This window comes from Lycium ferocissimum, chromosome 3 (genome assembly GCF_029784015.1).
Source record: "Lycium ferocissimum isolate CSIRO_LF1 chromosome 3, AGI_CSIRO_Lferr_CH_V1, whole genome shotgun sequence".
Taxonomy (NCBI): domain Eukaryota; kingdom Viridiplantae; phylum Streptophyta; class Magnoliopsida; order Solanales; family Solanaceae; genus Lycium; species Lycium ferocissimum.
Genome location: NC_081344.1, coordinates 71,472,923 through 71,494,024, shown reverse-complemented (window position 1 = coordinate 71,494,024; position 21,102 = coordinate 71,472,923). Strand labels below are relative to the sequence as shown.

Below are 21,102 nucleotides of genomic sequence, written 5' to 3'. Positions count from 1 at the left end.
GCATGTAAAGGTTTCAATTTGCAACCCTAGAATCTAGGACCACAAATTTTAGTTGTTCTAAAAATGCTTAGTTTGTCACTGTTAAAGTCTCCATCTTGCTGGTCCTATGTACTCTATATTAAATTGAAAAGAACTGTTTTCACTCCCTCCAAGTGAGGATTTGCAATCTTGGATGGATTCATAGGTGGAAAGACATAGTACAAAAGAAGAGACGTGTAGATTATTACCGAAAGGGACAAAGAAAGAAAATACAATGTATCTGTGATCTCAAGATTTTATCCAAATGAAACACTTTTGATGCTACTCTTGTACAATAAGAAGAATCTTAGGGTAATTGGAATTGGTGCAATACTAGGGTAGTAATTATACAGGCTAGTAATTACACAGTATTATAATTACAACACTTTCTTGTTGTTTACAACGTAATTAATTACGGTGTAATTATAAGTGTGTTGTTTAGTTGTGACAAGCGACAATTACACAAGCAGTTAGTTTAATTTAAAAATAAAACTTAATTATCAAAAATTAAAAATTAAATTTAAAAAATATGTGCCTATAAATGATATCAAGTTAGGTATCTAACAACACATTTTTTCTTGAAGATATATTAATTAATAATCATATATTTGCAACTAATATTGTAAAAAATAATCAATATATATTTTTCAAATTAATAATATTTAAATTTTATATAATTAAAAAAATTAAAAGCAGACTTTTTTGTGAGAACATCATGGATTGGATGTTTAACAAAAGAAAATTATTTATAAATATAATGTCATAACCCTGTTCAAATGTTTGACAACAAAAATCTATCAACTATAAGTGAAAAATAAACAACATGCAATGTGAAATAACAAGTCAATAGTGCTAAAGCAAAAAAATTAAAATCGAAAATATGACCTCAATTCAAAATCCAAAAGAAAAAGTTTAACATAATACTCTTATGTCAAATTGCAACATTATATAAGTAAGTTCCAACGTAACTTAAGTAAATATAATTTAAAAGAAAGCGAAAATATAAGTCTATAATCTCATTCACAATGAAATTCTATTTTAATAACATCACTCGTTATATGCCAAGTTTGTTAATGACTCATTCTTTCTAATATTAAAAGGTGTAGTTTCAAAAATTAGAACAATAACACAGTTATGCTAAATGAATAAAATAAAACATACGAGCAATTATATGGAATCACAAGAAGTAAAGGTTGGTAATGAGAAGAAAGGAAATGAAAGATAAATAATATAAAAAGAAAAATATATTTTAAAAATAAAAATAGTTAAAAAGGAAAAATAAAAAAGAAATAAAAATAAATTAAAAAAGAAAAGAAGTTACAATAAAACAAAAAAGAAAGAAACTAAAAAGTAACCCTTATAATTACAATGGGTAATTACACCCAATTCTCAATCCCCCTTTGAGATTGGAGAGTACAATTACACCCTCTCAATTACACTCAATTCACACCTAACCAAGTAATTACTCGGTCAAACAAACATATCAAACTGTGTAATTACACCCAATTATACCCATTTCCAATTACCTGGGTGACTTTCTAAATAGGTGCTTAAAAGGACGTAGATAAGTTATATGCAATAATCGTATAAAAGCTTTACCATTTTCACTAGGTTTTCTCATAAGGATTTATAATGTGTTGGTATAAGCTTATAAGCTAGTCAAATATCTAGCTTATAAATACCTTTTGATTTATCTACGCGTTTGTTGAATATTAAAATAAAGTACTTATAAGTTAAAATCAACCAAAAATCACAAGTTGATCACCCCTAATTATTTATGATTTTACAGCTTGTAAGCATTTTTTGTTTGACCAAATCTATAACAATTACATGATTGTATAAATATTTTTACCCTATTAATCAGTACATAAAACTTAAATTTATCTTAAAATATCTGGGTTATGATGCATGACAAGGGATGAGGCAATTAGTGAATTGGAAAATTTCAACTATATTTATAGACATTAAAAGGTTTATAGCATTGTACTGTGTAAGAAAATGTCTTGACTAGTTGCTTTTTTCCTTAAAAGGCTCGTTTGGTTCGCGGTTTAATTATTTCGAAATTATAGTCCTGGATTATAATTTTTGGACTAATTTATAAAATAATCTCAAGTTGGATGGGATAAGGTGGATATCCAGGATTAAAATTATACTGTATTTATCCTGGATTAAATTTACCGTCAACCAAACACGATATAAAGTATAGCCTCTTTAAGGAATTTTTTTTCTCCATGGAGACAAGATTACGTCATTATTCAGAGGCTGATGTTTTATTCTCATATTTATCAGTAAGCCCATAAGACAAAGTATATCATTTTTTTGCGCGGATGGTCCTTCTTTTGGGGTGGTCTTTAATTTTGGTACCTCAAATTGGTGGTGTTTAATATTGCCCTTTGCTTAACACTTGGAGGTCCTAGGTTCGAACTTAGGCTCAGTCAAAAAAAATAAAATAAATTGTAAGCCATAAGTTGAGATTCACAGGGTAGAAGTTGAGATTCGCAAGGCAGAAGTTGGACCCTAAGGCAAACTTTTATTCAAAGTTAGGCTTTAACGTAAAGTTTTACAAAATTCCAGCAAAATTATTATTATTATTTTTTGCCTTAAGGCAGAGTTTGAAGCTCAACTTATGCCCTGCAAATCCCAACTTATGCCTTGCAAATTTTTCTTTTAATTTTTGACTGAGCGGGAGTTCGAACCTGGAACCAAGAGGCTTATAACGAAGGGAAAAAATTAAAGACCACTGATTTGAGAGACAAAAATTAAAGATCACCCCCAGCGAAGGGCAATCCTGCAAATTGCCTAAAGTATATAGAGAAAATGGGTCATCGACTCTTTTGCCCCTAATTTGTGATTGTCTTTAATTTTTGGCCCTCACAACAAACAATTTTTTCGCGAGGCATAAGTTTACATTTTCGCATCATAATATTTCACAAGTTATGTTCCGTGTCGTTAAAGAAACTTATGCCCCGCTTCATAAATTTGATTTTGAAGGACAAAAATTAAAGACTGGCCCGTTTGAAGGGCAAAAGAGTTATTTTTCAAAGAAAATTACTGTTTGATTGCAGATGGATCTTATGAAAAAATTGTGTGAAAAACAGGCTTTTTTTCCAAATTGGGAGCAAAATTTTAGTAAGGTCGTCAGAAGACTTGCCTTAACAACAAATAATAGTGATTGTCGAGATTTCTAGCCAAATTCTGATGATCCTCGTAACAATATTACATAGAAAACTAAAATTATTACCAGTAGCTAGAATTAGTATTAGGGTCTTTTTAGTGCCATTTGCATAACCTGAACGAACTCTTGAGATACTCAAGTGCAATGAGTAGGTATGATGACAAAAATTATCCACGTATGCGTGAAAAGAGTAAAATGATGTTTCGTGAGTCATGTGATATTTTTTATTTTTGGAAATTCAAATTGCATGAATTTTGACCAACATCTTAAAATATATTTTTTCACTGAATTAATATAAAAAAAGTTGTAACTTATAGTAGTACTTTTCATGTAGTTTCCAGATATATAAATTTTAATCTTAAAATATTGAGTAATTTAATCCAATTTAGCTTCAAAGTTTAATCAAATTGATCAAAGGATGTGACGCAGCAGATCGGGCTGTTCCTCGCTTAATAAGAAGTCTCGGGTTCGAATCTCGATATAAAAAAATTCTTGATTGAGAGCGCTTTCTCCGAAAGAACCCTACGCCGCGCGAATTAGAATTTAATTGGACTTTACTGTGTTTACAAAATACCGAATGAGAAACTAAATGAAACCTACTTTCAAAAAGTGAAAATCATCACATAAATTGGACAATTTTTTTTTAATAATTTCTTAATAAATTTTTTAGCTTCGCCACTATTTATATTTTTTTATGGTATGAGAACGGTAAAGGATGTGAAAGTGTAGGCAGTTCACACATACAAATGCGTGCGTGCATGCGAGAGAAGTGTGACTTGTGGCAGAGAACATTATCTTTTTAAGTCGGCCCCTGAAAGTGAACAAAAGTTGGATAACTCCAAAAATGCTTGAAATCATGACAAAAGATAACTACAAACAAATACTCCCCTCGTTTCAATTTATGTGAATTCATTTAATTGGATATAATATTTAAAAAAGAGTGAAAACTTTTAAAATTTATAATTGTTTGTGTAAAAATATAAATCATTTCATTTTAAAACTTGATTCAAAATAAGTGCGAATATTTATGTAGTTATAAATCATTTCATAAAGTGAATTTATTTTCAAATTAGGAAAGAGGTCATTCATTTTGACACGGATTAAAAAGAAAATAAGTTCACATAAATTGAAACAGAGGGAATAGTATTAAACTAACTGAACAACAACAACAACATAATCGGACAAGTATGGTCAGGAGAGGGTAGGATATACGCAGATTTTACTGTTATCTTTGTGGAGGCGAGAGGTTGTTTGAGAAAGATCCTTAGTTATAAAGAAAAGAAAATAAAATAAAGGAAAAAAAATTCGATACAGACATATAAATATATGACACCAAAATAGCAAGATACAAATTAAAAGCTCAATAGATACTGATATACTTGAAAATTATACAACTACTTGATTACTAAATTATACTACTAAATGCACAAACAAATATTCGGTGAGTCACAGGTGAAAGGCCGGTATTATTCGATCAAAATTATGATGGAGCATGATAGGCATAATACATAAACAGGCCTCAAATTTGACCTTATCTTGGAAGTGTGCCCTCTAACTTTGGGTGTGAACAAGTACGCATCTCAATTTGTCTCCATTTTGTAGTTGAACACTCCAACTTACAAAATTTATGTGTCACGTCAGTATTTGTGTTTACGCGTTCAATTTTGTACAAGTTGAGGTGCCTACTTGTGCACACTCAAAATTAAAGGGCATATACACTTGCCAATTGAGATTAAGTTTAAAAGTATGTTTATGTATTATGCCAAAATGATATTTTCTTGATGAATTTAGTTAAGAAATAAAATTACACTTTTATTAGCGGTTATTGATCAGTCAAGATTATAAATTTGGTTCTCACTACCCAAACACAACTACATATACGTAGTTACACTATAATCCAAAGTGTTGGTATCATACGCTATCTAGTAACAATATATTTTTTTTTTTTTGGCAATATCCACTAGGCTTGTGGGCCTAGGGCTGATTTTATAACTTTTTCTCAAAACCAAAACACATCACGTCTTTACATAGTTGCCAAAAGGCTAAGAAAAGCTAAAATTAATCTACTGAGCAAACTAGGATCTATAATACATCCTAATCTATGATTACTAATGACCAAATAATGAAATGATAACTTAGCTAATGTATCCACTTTCTCATAAAACCTCCAGCAGATCCTAAGGTCCCTCTGTGCATGGCTTGCATTATAGACTGCATATGTGATGCAGCAATAGCTTCCCTTAGCATGTGTTTTGCTTGTGGTATTTGCCACCAGTGCTGTACCTACAAGAACAGCCTTATTGTAGATTCCCAGTTCTTTAGAAAACCAGATCAGGTGTTGGTCCCCTTTGTCCATCCAATTTATTCTTCCTTGTGTTATAACAAGAGCAGCATCTTTCTCAACTATTGTCATATTCACAGTAGGCTGAGCAGTTGCTAATACCACACACTGTGACATAGTCAATAGGCAAGTTAGATGTGCCCTTGTATCAATTCTAGACCAAACCAAAAGCCAAACCCTTTGAGCCTTCAATCTGTATAAACATACCTTAACCATATCCTTTCCATGTGACTTAAGATCAATAGTTAAATGATATGCATCCAAACAGACAGTGCCATACCCAATAGAAGATTGGGTTTACGTTTTTATTTTCAATTATAATTTTTAATATGATAAAAAAAATGTTTGATCCTAGCACACATATCAATTGAGTCCCTTCAAACCAGAATAAATCCGCCACCGCTTTTTGTGAGTCAACCTAAAAATACACAATATATTAAAATCAACTATATAAAATAATTCTCATGCTTATATATCTCTCTATTTCAGCTCATTTTGAACCCCTATTTCTTTCACTCTAAAAAACAAGAAAAACTTATTTCTTCTTCACCATCCTATTCTCAGGTATCTTGATTTTATTTCACAGTTTTATAATGATAGAAACAAAGTGCTCTTTTCTCCTTTTTCTTGTGAAATCCTCAAGGCTCATGCAGCTTAGCTACCATAATAAAGTCTATATATTTGGAGCTTTAGCTTTCAAGGGAGTTAATTCTTTTTAACAAAATAATACTTTGTCTTTTTTTTTCTTTTTCTTTTTCTCTCACCTCTCTGTTAAGAATTAAGTTGGATTTCAGTTTTTTTTTTTTTACACTTTAATTTCAAGATTTCCAAGGTTCCATTTTTTTCCCCCCAGCTTTTGGAACTATTGTTCAGTGTTCATGGAAGGTTATATTGGTTATTGTTTCGGGTAAGTTCCTTATTATTATATATACCCCTCTTTGGGCGTTTGACTTGACACGAAGTTTAAAAAAATAAAGGAAGATTTTCTAAACTTGAGATCTAACATAAACCAGAGAAATTTATGTGGTTAGAAATCATTTCATAAAATTAAATTAAATTTTTATTAAATACAGAAATGTATCATTCTTTTTGGGACTGACTAAAAAGGTGGAAGTGTCTTATAAATTGGGACGACGGGTGTAGGTATTTATGAAGTATTTTTTGCTTGTCAGTCTTCTTCTATCAAATTTCTCATGTGAATTCTATATGAATTCTATTGTTCTCTGTTTGAATTATGTAAATATCCTTGTCCAAGCTTAAATTGAAAGATTACGCTGGGTAGATACGTTAATTTTGTTACGCATATACACCATATTTTGTTGGCTTCTTCGTTCATTTACTTCTTTATATTTTGAATTCACATAGTAAAAATTATGTTTTTATCACTTGTTAGGGATCATGTCATTTCATTTAAGCTTTATGCTCGGTGCGGGGTGAAGTCATTATAATTGACTAATTTTACACTGACGATGGCCTACCACAACCGTCATATTTTATCTGAGCTTAGGAGTTTTATTTGAGGTATCTATATATAGAGGCTTGAAAGTATGCTTACCAAAATCAATTTAGTCATTATAATTGACTAATTTTACACGACGATGGCCTACCACAACCGTCATATTTTATCTGAGCTTAGGAGTTTTATTTGAGGTATCTATATGTAGAGGCTTGAAAGTATACTTACCAAAATTAATATCTCTAAATTCTGAATTCGTTTATGCATGTAACTATTCTTGTTAACATGACTTGCTTTTAATTTGCAGTCTTCAGTAAAGTTGTAAATGGTGATGCTGAGTTACAAATCAAGAAGAAAGGCTGACTACTAACTAGCAAACAAAGGTTGATATGGCAGATCAAAGTTCTAATTTTCCTTCTCCCAATTCCACCCATAATCACACAAATAAACCAAATTCACCCTTTTTAGGTCCTCCAAGAATTTTCAATGGGCTTTTAACAAGAAGCCTATCTGACACAGAAGCAATAAGAAGCATATCTCAGTTCCAAACAAGTCGGGGTCGGGTGTATGATACTAACACTGTCATTAGTCCAAATTCCATTCTTGATGGCCATGGCATGCAAAATTACAATCTTCGAAATCCTTTTGGTTATGCCAGAAAATCAAAAATCCCCATCACTAAAAAGCCTCCAAATAACAAGTCGGAATTAGAAACTATTAAAACAAAGACGAAAAACATGCCTCGGTCCCAAGCAAGTCGGGTGTATGATGCTGAATCCATCAGTAGCCCAAATTCCATTCTTGATGGCATGCAAAATTGCGATCTTGGGAACCCTTTTGGCTATGATAAAAAATCACCAAACCCCATCTCTAAAAAGCCTCCAAATGACAAGTTGGAATCAAAAGCTATTAAAACAACGCCTCAGTTTCGAACAAGTCGGGGTCGGCTGTATGACGTTGAATCTGTCACTAGCCCAAATTCCATTCATGATGGCATGCAAAATCTCAATCTTAGGAACCCTTTCGGTTATGATAGAAAACCACCAAACCCCATCACTAAAAGTCCTTCAAATAACAAGTTGGAATCAGAAAGCATTGGACTTGCTCTCATTGATCCTATAGAAAATAGTGAAAAGTTCCCTGTCTTATTTGGAGCAAAGCTCAAAGTTGAAATTCCCAGTTCTATTGAGGTGAAAAATACTTGTGGGGATTTTGGTGAAATGGAGAGTTCAGAGGACTACACTTGTGTGACCACTCATGGTCCTAATCCAAGAACAACTCATATATTTGATAATTGCATTGTCGAGAGTTGTTGTGGAGTCAGAAAGTTGTCTGAATTAATGAAGGAGAACACTTGCAACTCTTGCAAAGTTGATCACACAGAGGGCAAAGACATCTAACATGTAAGTATGCATGAGGAATAATTTTTTTTTTTGTTTTTCCTTGTTTAATTTATTTGTTTGTAGCTTTTATCTATGAACTTAGGCTTGCAATCCAGTGGTATCGATAGAGATCTTTCATATAATAAGTTTGAGTTCAATCTCAAAGCTCCTTAACTTTCACAAGCTTATTGTTGAAATTTTATATGTAATAAGTTTGAGTTCAATTATAACTCTCCTTATTTCCCTAAGGAGCTTTGCAATTAAACGTAATGGGTTTCGCTTAAAAGGATGATTAAATGCTGTTTGTTAGAATAAAAATTGTCTATTTTTTTATTTTTACCCCTCCCCGGGGGCTTTTCTTTTTCTATCTTGGTGACTTGAATTCACAATCTTCGGGTTGAAGGTGAAGGGCGCTTACGATCTGAGTAACCCCTTCTTGTCTAGTCTATGGTTATGATGAATCCCATGAAGTGAATTGAATACAATGAAAATAGATGATTAATCCTAAAGTTTGTGAGACTTAATTTAATAAAGTGAATGTTTGATTGTTTTTGGAGGATGATCTCATTTCTTTTATAACAATAGTGTTTGAGTCTGTTGGCATGTATTTAGATTATTTTACCACGTGTGTTAATCTTCACTAGCTCATGGAACTAGATTTGAACCTCGGTTTCTTTCATAGTTTTGAACCCTCGGTTTCTTTCATAGTTTTGAGCTGTGGTCCCTCTCATGTGTACAATTGCATTTTAAAACATGATCAATTTGTTTTGATACTTCAATTTATAAATTGATTGTCGATGTATTTTGTACATATACCGTCACATTTCCTGCAACGGTAGTTACAAATGTTTGAATCAATTGGGACGTACCTCGGCTATTTTAATACGTGTGTTGTTTTGAATCAATTGGGACGTACCTCGGCTATTTTAATACGTGTGTTATTTTTTACTAGCTCATGTAATGAAATTAGTTGAAACCTGGTCTCTCTCATAGTCTTCACATATTTTATTGGGCACTAGGCCACACCTTTGAGGTGTCTACAATTTTGTTGTAAAACATCCAACGCTGATTATATATGAGCTAGCTATCTTTGTATATTTTGCACGGGTAATTCTGCCTTCTAAGGATTGGGCGGATGCGAAAAAATCACTTATTAGATCTCTGTCTCTGCAGTAATTGGAATTTTTATCTCCTTTAATTTTCACTCATTTTTTTATTCCTGCAGGGGTGACACAGCTTTTTGCAACCATGAATCAAGAGGATGATGAACCGAAAAATGAATGATGAATTTAGGACTATAGTGATTTTTTTTTTTCTTCATGCTAATCTGTTTTGTCACTTCAACAAAGAATTTTGGCATCTTTTAATTAGTGGATATGAGTGAAGTCTATTTTTCCAATTTTGACAAGACCTATGGTGGACCAAATCTAACGTGGTTTTGTTGGAGTTTTCTTGACTTGTCTTTGTTGTATCTTTCAACTAATTGTCTTATTGTTTATCTTTTAGTGATGATGTAAAGTCTCGAGTAGTCGAGGGTCCTAGTCTTCATAACCAAACCAATTTCTTCTGCTTTTTATCAAAGTTTTATGTATTTGGTTGATTATATGCTTAGCTGTCCACTCATGACTTTGGTCCTTCCATTCCACGAGGAAGCTTCATTGTTTTTATTTTATTTATAAATAATACAAAATTAACTATAAATATTTTTGTGATAACATTTTTATTTATTTATCAGGCACCAAAAAATGAGTAAAAAAATCTATTTATTTTGCAAAAAAAAAAAAAAAAAAAATAAAACATTTTTATTTATTTATCAGGCACCAAAAAATGAGTAAAAATATCTATTTATTTTGAATATTTTCCTTCATGTAAAAGTAGAAATTTTGGACATACATTTAATTGGTAAACAAGTTGAAATTTTGTGCCAGATTTTCGAAACATGTTAAAAAAATCAATCTAATATAATATTTTTTAAAAAAAAAAAAAAAAAAAAAGATTTCCTGGTGAAACAGCTCCTAGGTAAACATTTGGACATGAATTGATCGATATTTGATTTGTCATACCCTATTTTAATCGGGGTCAAAATAGTTTACAACATCCGGGTAATTTCGGGGTTATTTAAAGTTAAGGAGTCGCCACCTAATTATTTACGGTGAATTAGGACACCTAAGGTAATTAAAATAATTATCTAAAGTTAATTTGTTTTTAAAGTCTACAAAACCGAATGATTCTAGGTACGGGTTCAACTAACCTAGAGGGAAGGTATTAGGCATCCTCTAAGTTCCATTAATAATGGTTAATCCGACCGGACTTATGATTGGTTAGGCTAAGTGTAAATATAGCATTTTAAATGTTTGGAAGATAGTTTGTATATGTTGCTAAAATTATAAATAGAAATATAATAATGCTATTAAAAATAAGACTTGTAGAAAATTATAATTTTTTGCGTAAAAGAGTTTAATTATAAATAAGTTGAAAAAGTGTAAGATGGTGCAACGTTTTACAAATGTTTGAAACAACTTAATAACTAGGTGTTAATTGATTTTAACAGTTATATATATATATATTTAATGACTAGATATGATAGATAGATGGCTAATGCAAAAAATAATTTTATAAATAGGCTTTCTTTGACTAATCACCTAGTAAGATAAATATTTTAGTGAAAAACATTTGAACTAACTCCAAACCTATAGTAATTTATTCACTATTAATTAGAGACTTGAAGATTTGTGTATCAATGACATTTCTAAATTTCCAAGATAGTAAGAGTGGATCATGATTCTTTTAGCCCAAAATATGTAGTCATGCTATTTTTTTAAAAAAAAAAATCAATTATCCTAAGAAAGATAAATACTAGGAGTATTATAAATAACTTTAGTATAAAAAGAAGAAAATGAAACTTTATGGAATTAATTATCAGTTTTCCTTAAGTCAATTACCCATTATTAAACTAAACCCCACTAATTTGCTAAAGTTCATCTAAATTAACAAACAAAGGTGTTAGTCATACAACACAAATTAGATGCACAAAAATAAAATAGAAGAGCAGATGAGTTGAATGGGCTCAGCCCATTTTAGACTGCTGTGATCAATGACGTTGTTGGGAACGGGCTGCCCCATTTTAAAACTGTTGAGAACTGTTCACGCTATTGGGCTTTGGCCCATAATTGTTTTTGTTTTGCAGCCTGATGGGCTGACTCGATGAAAATGTTTCGTTGGGCTTCGGCCGAACATCAAATGCGGGAGGAGACAAGTCGCTCGGACTCACGCGTGGTGGTCATGCATAGAGATGAAAAGGAAAAGGATTAGTATACCGATAAGCATATAATTTCATCACTTAAACAAAGTAAGGTATGTAAATCAAGCAAACACACGAAATAAACAATCTAAGCTAAACAAGCCTTATCTGGGCAATGCGAAATAAGTTTAGGCCGAAACAAATTATTAAACCGAAAGTGTACATAACGGGTTAAGCGTAAATGTCGTTCAGAGGCCCAATTGCTAGGAGGAATGAAAACAAAACCAATAAGATGATACACTTTATATACCACAAATGTACCAACTTATGTATACCTAAATGCATATAGGCTGAATACATTCTGTATATTTGAGTATATTCCCTTGATATACCATAAGAAAGTTGATCATACAAGAGAAAAAGAACGATAAAAATAAACATGCCACGCATCTAGACTCAGCGAATTCATACAGGCATAAGTGGACTGAGATTTACAATTTTTAAGCTAAGGCTGTCAGCCCAGTTAAAACAAAGTGCATGCTCGGATACTTTAAGCTGCTCATTCTACGTTTTACCTGTTAAGGAGCCTTTAGCACATTCAAAACTCAAGAGATAATAAAGAGAGTAAACATCCGAAGATTCCACTGATTTTTTTGAACACATTTAATCTTACACATAGTGTGAGTGTCACGTTGCTGTTCTCTTTTTTTACTTTAACATTGCGTAGGCAGTTAGATGAGGGGAGGGAATAAGCAAGATTTATCATGTGGACAGGAGTGCCTAAGTTTGATAAAGGCAAACCCAAGCCATTCCAGGACACTCAACGACACATAGGAGGGTAATTTTTTAAAATGTTCTGATGCCCGGATACCAAAGATGCAATTAAGATTAAACAAATGAAGCCTCAAGCCTAGCATACCGATAGAAAATGAAGCCACAGAAATTGAAAGGTCATGCAGATAAGAGGGGATGGCTTTTTCCAGAGGCAGCCTGAATAAGAATGGATTTGGAAAAGACTCTAACTGTTCTCCAATGGTCAGTTTTAAACAGATTCAGCCACACAAAATAACAACTCACTTTGAACCTTAACTTTCGCAAAATCTATAATAATCCTATTTATAAAAATAAAAATAAAACTCAAACCATAAACTCATTGCGTCATTTATTACAGCAGCGAAACGAGGAATAGATGCCTGAGTCTTAATTCCAAACTGGTTGCAATATGATAATCATTTAAGTCATTTTTGAGCAGGAATTAATTGAGTTCAGACCCTTGTAAATCCTATTTAGACCTGCTAACATCGTTTAAATCCTACTTTATCATGCTGAAAACTATGTGAACTAAACTCAAACTCATGCCAACACCCGAAATTCATCAAAAACCAACTTATGAACTGTTTAAACTATGTATCATGCTTTAAGGTATTCTAGATCGATCCGACATGGCATTGATCAGATGACATAGTGATATTTGCATTTTTTCTATTTAGATGGTATTGCAAGGATTTAACAAAGGCACCATATTGAAACAAAAGGAATACTAATGGCAATAAAGCAAATACCAAACAGCTCAAGACTTGTTTGAGACTCGACAAATCCAACAACCAGGTCCCAAAAGTGAACTAGACAGCTAGTACTACCATGTTCAAACAATATCATCTTTTAGACCCTGAGACTACATTTCTCATCATGAATGCCCAACAAACTTTATCATTTATTCTCCATAACAGGACAGCAAACAGGGCCAAGCTAACATATACTTAGAACCAAATTCGGAACCAACAATGTATTGACATTAACCATTTCCTACTAACTTAATCCACATAAACCAAACAGATCACAAATAGAACATGCTTCAAACAAATTAACCCAGGTTAATCTTCATGTATCTATGCTTGTCTGATTAGGCTATTCATACGCCTAAATAAACAGACTGAAGCTAATTAATACAAAACATATTTGCTATACATACTAATCGAAACTAATCATTCAGCATTTCTTAACCAACAGACTAATTAACCTTTCGGGTCATCTAAACAAAGAAATGATGCAACTAAGCTAAACTAGACTGCCTAAACATGCTATGAATACCTATTACAGGGCCATACCAGAATTTAACTAAACCAAAGTAGACGTATAGACGCTCACAGATGTTAAGTATTTATATGACTAATGGATTAACTACCCAGCATGCTATAACCCAAAAGTAAGCTAAGTAACACATATTTGGACTAAATAAAACACAAAAGCAAATCGGAAAATTGAAGAAAATGACTTAAAGAAGGGAGAGTCACCTTCTTCGGGCGCAGTGAAACTAGGGCTTTCGAGTCTCGGATCTATACTCGAACGCGACGAATCCCAAATTCACTCGAGTCTCAAATCAGAAAAATAGAACAACTTTCTTGACGATTTTTTCTTTCTTCTATAAGGCTATGGCTATGCCCTCTTTTGCTGATCTGATTTCCTCCTTTCTTTTTTTCCTTTTTTTTTTTAAATCCCTCTCCCCCCTTTCGGCTAGGAACTAGAGATGTATTTATAGTGGACGAAACTAGGGTTTGTCACCTCTTTTTTGGGCGGGATTTGAAGTGAAGTAGACGTTTGAAATCAAATCTCTAAAGTTGATATTTTTTTCAGAAACTTCAACAGTTTTTTGGCCATTTGTGTTGACCAGATCGTTGAAGATGAGAGGGGAAAAAGATATTGCACGAAAGTGGGATGATTCGAAGTTTGCCATTGTTGTGAGAAATCGATCCTTGTTGAAAAAAAGGAAAGAGGAAAAAGACGACAAGGTCGGGCTGTGTGTATGAGTTAAACTTAATCCGAAATGGGGTAGCAAAACCTGGTAATAGTGAAAGGGGATTTGGGGTTTTTACTGGAAATGGAGGAGATATGAAGAGGGAGGAGAGAGAGGAAGGGGTGGCGTGAAGAGAGAGAAGGGGAGAGATGAAAGAAGGGGAAAGGGAGACGGCTAAAGGGTTTTAGGGGTGAAAATATTGGGCCGGTCTGGTCGGGTCGGGTATTTCGGATGGGCTGCTATTTTGGCTGAAAATTGGGCTATTATTTTGTTGGGTTGTGTTTGGTCTGGTTGGGTTGTGTTTGGTCTGGTCTCTAATGGACTCAGTTGGTCCGAATTGAAGTAGTAATAGGCTAATTTGGGTGTAAAATATGGGTTATTGTGGTCCAAATTTTGGGATTGAACTATCTTTTGCCCCGTATTTCTTTGGCTTCTAAATTAGATCAAAAATATTACGTAGTAGTAGTAATAATAATTGTGACCATAATAATAGATTTCGTAATTTAGCGTTAATATAGGATATGAACATTAGTACATAAAATATAAACGAAGCGATAATAGAGTAAAATATTACCTAGGTTATATCTTATATAATAAGTAAGTAGCGATGTATGACGTGTTAATACTTAAAACTATAGTAGTAGAAATTATAATAAAATAAAGGTAAAAATAAGATATTGATTTATTAATTAGAATAGAGGAGGGGCAAAATTGGGTGTCAACAAATATCGCAGAAACGCAGAGCCCTTACTCGAATTGGGCAGGCCAAGTCTGAAACGGGCCGATGAGAGCTGAAACGGACCCAAAAATGAGGAAGACGACGGACTGAGTCACAGGAGGCGGAGAGGGCATAGAGAAGGGATTAGGTTTTTCTGGGGAGGGGTCATCCTTTTTTTTTTTAGTCTTTTAGAATTTTTTTTTTAAATACCGGCCAGTATGGGGACGACACGTGGCAGGGACATGTGGGAAATGTGGAAGGCATGTGCTGGTCATGTGGGAGATGTGTGCTGGTAGTGTGTTTTTGACCACTTGGCACAGACGTGGCGCTTGCGTGGCATCCACGTGGAAAAGTTGGGATATGGGGATGGGACTATTATTGACCCAATTAGGACCAGATTTCAAACATTAAATGACGAACACTCCTTGTTTAATTATATAGTAGCGTGTGTAAAAATATATTTTCCAGTACTCGAATAAATGCAATAAATGTGTATATATATCATGAAAGTTGTGCAGTAAAGAAATGCTATCGTTAAATAAAATAAATGCCATGCGCTTTGCATAAGATGATAAATAGAAATGTTAAGAGTGACCATCGCGATTATAATACTAAGTGCTCGCAGTATGATGAAAAATAATAATAATAATAATAATAATAATAATAATAATAATAATAATAATAATAAATAATAATATTAATGATAATAACAATAATAATAGTAACAATAATAATAATAATAATAATAATAATAATAATAATATGGCGATTATAATAATATTAACAATTACAATATTAAGTGCTCGCAGCATGGTAAAATAATAACAATAATAATAATAATAAATAATAATAACAATAATGATAATAATAATGATAATAATAATAACGGTAATAGGCGATGACTATAGTTGGATAGTGAAAAACGACCATATTAATAGAAAGCCAATAATTGAGGTAAAGTATACATAACTATTCACAAATGAATATTTTGGAAAGAGGCGGGACAAAATCGGGTGTCAACATTGACGTGACTAGATTATCCACTGCTTGCCATTTGGTCCGTTTTCACAGAGACAAAAAAAAAAAAGATTTTTCAATCTTAATGGGTAAGAGATAGAAGCCAAGATCAAAGACCACTATTATCCTAGCCTCACGGTGGGCGCCAAACTATTTACCCCAAATTTAGGTAATCAATTGAATTTGTACGTGAGGTATAGGATATGTGGATAAACTTTAATCTATTTTTGGTTTTTTGCGGAATATATATATATGGATTCGTGTGCAATGGTATGTATATATGAATATATGCGTTAATGACTTGAATAAATATGTTGCTATGGATGATTAAGCTTAATGGTATAGAAGAGTAAGATAAAGACAACAATATTCCACTGATTCGGGCCAAGGATAGAAATGATATTTTGATATATATTTGTTGCTACAATGCTCTTAGATCTCAAAAAAGCTAACCCTTAAAAGTAGAAAAATGTCCCTATTTATAGTTTTGCCTTATGGGCCTTGCATACAACATAAAGCCCTTTTAGAATAAAAAAAACCCTAAAAGGATAAGGTTGGGCCGTACGGTCTGACACCCATACGGTTGTCGGTACAATGTGACAGAGCGATGTTGACGTGTGGCGATTTTGTAACTGATTAATCGGACTAACGGCCACGATCAACTCAGTCATGCTGAAATCGGACTATCGACCACTATCAACTCGGTCATGGAAAAACCGGACTGGCTGTGATGCGTAATTTGGTCCGGAGATACCGGACCAAACAGATTTGTTTCACTTTTCTCAGATCAGCCGCAGCTGGTGCAATTCCACCAGTCCGAAGGGAAGACTCGGTACTCACGCCTGTCTCTTCTTATCTCCGGTCCCCGGTCTCACCGGTCTTGCATACATCCGGTTTTTACCGTATACAATATTAAGTAAATGAATAACGATTGATTCTTCATAAAAATTCTTCTCTCTTATTCAAGAGCTTGCATTTCTCAAAGCACATGTAGACTTTCATGTTGGGCCCAGGTGCAGCACGGGCAACCACGACTAGTTAATAAATACATAACCACTATCCTCCAACATTATTTTGAGGTTTACGCAGATATTTTTATAATTTATTTTTTAACTCTAAAATTGTGGATAAAACAGTAAACCAAATGGATTAATATTAGGGCTTGTCTATTGAATGAGAAATAAGTTATTTTAGCTAACCAGGTGAAAATTTCTCTAAAACCATGAGGTTTTTTTTTTCCACTCTCTTCGTCCCAAAAACATTGTTTTAGTTTGACTTTGCACGAAATTTAAGAAATAAAGAAAGACTTTTGAAATGTGTGGTCCAAAACAAAGCCTTAGATATTTGTGTGGCCGTAAATCATCACATAAAGTTAAATTATTTCTAAATATAGAAATGTGCCAATCTTTTTAAAATAAACTAATAAGGAAAGTAAGACAATCTTTTTTAAATGGAGGGAGTATTAATTTTGAGTCTTGGAATGAAGGTTGACTCTCGGACGTGGTTTAAGGAATTATTGGGAAAAGAATGGTGCATATAAGTATATACTTGTTTGAATTATATATTAACATTATTACTACTCCCTCTGTCCCAAAAAGATTGTCCTCCTTTCCTTCTTAGTCTGTCTCAAAAAGATTGTCCCCTTTCTATATTTAGAAACAATTGAACTTTATGAGATTATTTACAGCCACACAAATATCTAAGGCTTGTTTTGGACCACACATTTCAAAAGTCTTCCTTTATTTATTAAACTTTGTGTCAAGTCAAAAGAGGACATTTTTTTGGGACGGAGGGAGTAGTATATAAGAGATTCTTTCCCGCACATAGATCTCACTATTTGTGTGCGGTGAGCTATGGGGTTGAGAAAAGAATAAGGACTTGTGAGAAAATGGGCAATTCGCATGAATGTCCCTATCTTGAGGTAGTCTTTAATGTTTGCTCCTCAAATTGCTGGTCTTTAATTTTTGTCCTTCAAAGATTTTAAGTAACAAAAAAGCAGCTAAAAATACTCCTGACATCAAAAAAACAAACCAAAAAAAAAAAAAAAAAATCGGCGCGGCATAAATTCTGTGGGAATTGAGTTATCCGGCATAACTTCAGAACTTATGCGGGGGAGGCAAAGTTTCTCTAATCTATGCCGAGCAAATTAGTTACTACACAATTTATGTCAGATAACTTAATTTGTACCGAACTTATGCCGGACACGGTAAAGTTTATGCAAACTCTGTTGGGTATCAAACCCAGAATCTCTAGTTTCGCAGACCAGTGAATAAGGATACTTTGGTCCACAAATTTTCATTAAGAGAGAAGCAGAGGCAAACATTAAAGACCGGTGATTTAAGGGGCAAACATTAAAGACCAGTCCGTATGAAGAGCAATCCGTGCAAAAAAAATTGTAAGAAAGTTATTCGCGTCTATCCATTAATAAAATCGCCTACTAAAAATTTGCACAACACAATTTTGTATGTCGTATACTTTCAGAGTACATCTACTTCTACTATCTACTACTATTACATAAGAGGTAATAAGCATGCAGGTCAGGGTCAACATGCCTGCTTGGCTACCATAGGGGTATATTGGTCTTTCTATCTATATCAGTAAATCAGCCTTTATTGTAGACTTGACTTTTTATTATTGAGACCGAATGTGAGCCGACCAGTTTGTCCGGTCATGTCGGTGTGTCGGTAAAATCCTAAGTCGGTAGGAACTCTATCCTAGTATAATTATAATAGTTATTTATGGTGAATTTGTAATTATAGTAAAATAGGATTTTAGTTCTTTTAGAATAGGGTTACCTTACTAAACATATATATTAATACTATGCATCAAGTACTTTGTAATAAGAAAATGACACCACTTAATGATGAGCGTATCTTGGCGCGTTGTTTCAATGCCTGATTTTGCTTTTAGATGTTGGAGGTTCAAAGTAAACCCCTGCCTAAACATACTTTTGGGAAATATAACCTCTATTGCTTAAAATTATGGTTAAGTAGTTGTTACACCTCGAAAATTTTCGCGTCGTTTGCGTCGTAAGTAAACTAATGTAACCTCGGAGAGGTCATGGAACCCTTTTAAGGTTAAGGAATTCTTTTAACAAGTGATAAGCAAGTGTCTAAAGGTTTCGGGATCAAGCGAATCCAAGAAATTAAGTTTGTCGAAATTTTAGAAAACTTGATAGAATTTGGGATAAGAAATTCTGATCCAACTTGAGGGAGGTGTATCTACTAGACTATGAGGAGTTATGAAATACATAACCTATGTAAATTAAAGTTCAGTGAGTCTAGTTTCCAATGAAATAAACCGTTCGTCAATACGACATCGTAGTATAAAGTTATGGGCGTTTCAAGATAGGCTGCCAGATGGCTTCTCCGCGGGCCCACTTGGAAAGTCGGTGGAAAAGGGTATAAATACCCCATTATCCCCCTTTTATCATCATTTACACTTCTTTTGAGATCTAGAAACATCCATATACTTCTCCTAAACACTCATAGCCTCTTGAATCAAGAATTCAACAAGATTACACTAAACTAGTTCATGAAAAGTGATTGTTCTTGCTTCTACTTGATGTTGTGGTGAGTTTGTTCTTGAAGAAAGTTGGTGTGTCTAAAGTTCTTCAAGTATAAGGTATGTTCTTCATCTTGATTTGGTTTTGGAGGAATTTAATGGTTTAAAGTGAAGGAAAATATAGTATAAAGGTCGTAGTTTGATATCTTGATGTTGTTGGCTTATGGGTTGATTTTGAAAGGAAGTTTTGGACGGATTTGTTTATGTTTGTCATGTAGTATCTTGATTATGTTATTGTTGATGGTGTTATTGATGTTTAGGAGCTGTTTTGGAATTGGTTGGAGTAGATAATATAGGGGAAATGTTGTCCGAATTTTGTTAACTTGTTAACTAGCTAAGTAGGAGTGTGAAAGTGTTCCTTTGACCTGATTGTTGTATGAATCATCTTGGATGTAGATTTGCAAGCTCAGAAGGTAGACTTTAAGTGGCTAAGTAAGCAGCAAGGTATGTTAAGGCTGTCCCTTTCTTTCCTAAGTCATGATTCCATTGCTTCGAGCTTACACAAAGTATGTCCATAATGATTCCTCTCTTCGAAATATTAGAAGCATATGTTCTGGATGTTCTTATGATATTGTTGATCCTTATCTCATGATTATGGTTATTAATCTTATTATTGATGTTGATCTCATCTTATGATTATTGTTTCTTCAAGGTGAGATATGTCCATAATAATAGTTCGATAATGGTAATCGAAGGTATAACGACTTTATGTCAGTCCGATGAATTTAGAAATGTGTTCTCAAGGAATGTTTTGTAAGACATGAATAGTATGCTAGTTATGAGATCCCTAATGAGGTTTTTAATGCTAGAAGAGAGGCTTATGACGTATCCCAGGATTTGATTAAGGTTTAGTTAATCGGGAAGAAGTCCTAATGGCTTAGAAATGTGCTTATAAGTCTTATGTAATCATGTAGGCGTCAATGGATAAGTAATCATCATGGGAAGAGCACAGAAGCTAATAGATAAAGAATGAGCACTAGAAGTGTACAAAGGGTACCTATAGGGGATATTTGGATCGGGCTGCACGTTCCGCGGCACATGCATTCATATTTGGATTGGGCTGCACGTTCCGCAGCATATGCATTCATATTTGGATCGGGGTGCACGTTCCGCAGCACATGCATTCATATTTGGATCGGGTTGCACGTTCCGCACCACATGCATTCATATTTGGATCGGGTTGCATGTTCCGCAACACATGCATTCATATTTGGGATCAGTTTGCGCGTTCTGCAACACATGCATTCATATTTAGGATCGGGTTGCACGTTCCGCAACACATGCATTCATATTTGGGATCAGGTTGCACGTTTCGCAACACATGCATTCATATTTGGATCGGATTGCACATTCCACAACATATGTTCGGATAATGTTATGATAATAAGCTGACCAG

General features: G+C 33.5%; 1 protein-coding gene across 4 annotated transcripts; it reads left to right on the top strand.

Moving 5' to 3' along the window:
* The first annotated feature begins 6,045 nt into the window (after positions 1–6,045).
* Positions 6,046–9,884, top strand: LOC132050676 (uncharacterized). Of its 4 annotated transcripts, none has more exons than XM_059442048.1 (3): positions 6,046–6,441; positions 7,298–8,393; positions 9,598–9,884. In XM_059442048.1, the coding sequence occupies exon 2, from the start codon at positions 7,380–7,382 to the stop codon at positions 8,388–8,390; it is 1,011 nt and encodes a 336-aa protein (XP_059298031.1). In that variant the 5' UTR covers positions 6,046–6,441; positions 7,298–7,379; the 3' UTR covers positions 8,391–8,393; positions 9,598–9,884. The 4 variants fall into 4 exon arrangements, with proteins under 4 accessions (XP_059298031.1, XP_059298033.1, XP_059298030.1 ...); XM_059442050.1 differs by lacking the exon at positions 6,046–6,441 and adding an exon at positions 6,798–6,812; XM_059442047.1 differs by lacking the exon at positions 6,046–6,441 and adding an exon at positions 6,906–7,055.
* The last annotated feature ends 11,218 nt before the right edge of the window (positions 9,885–21,102 follow it).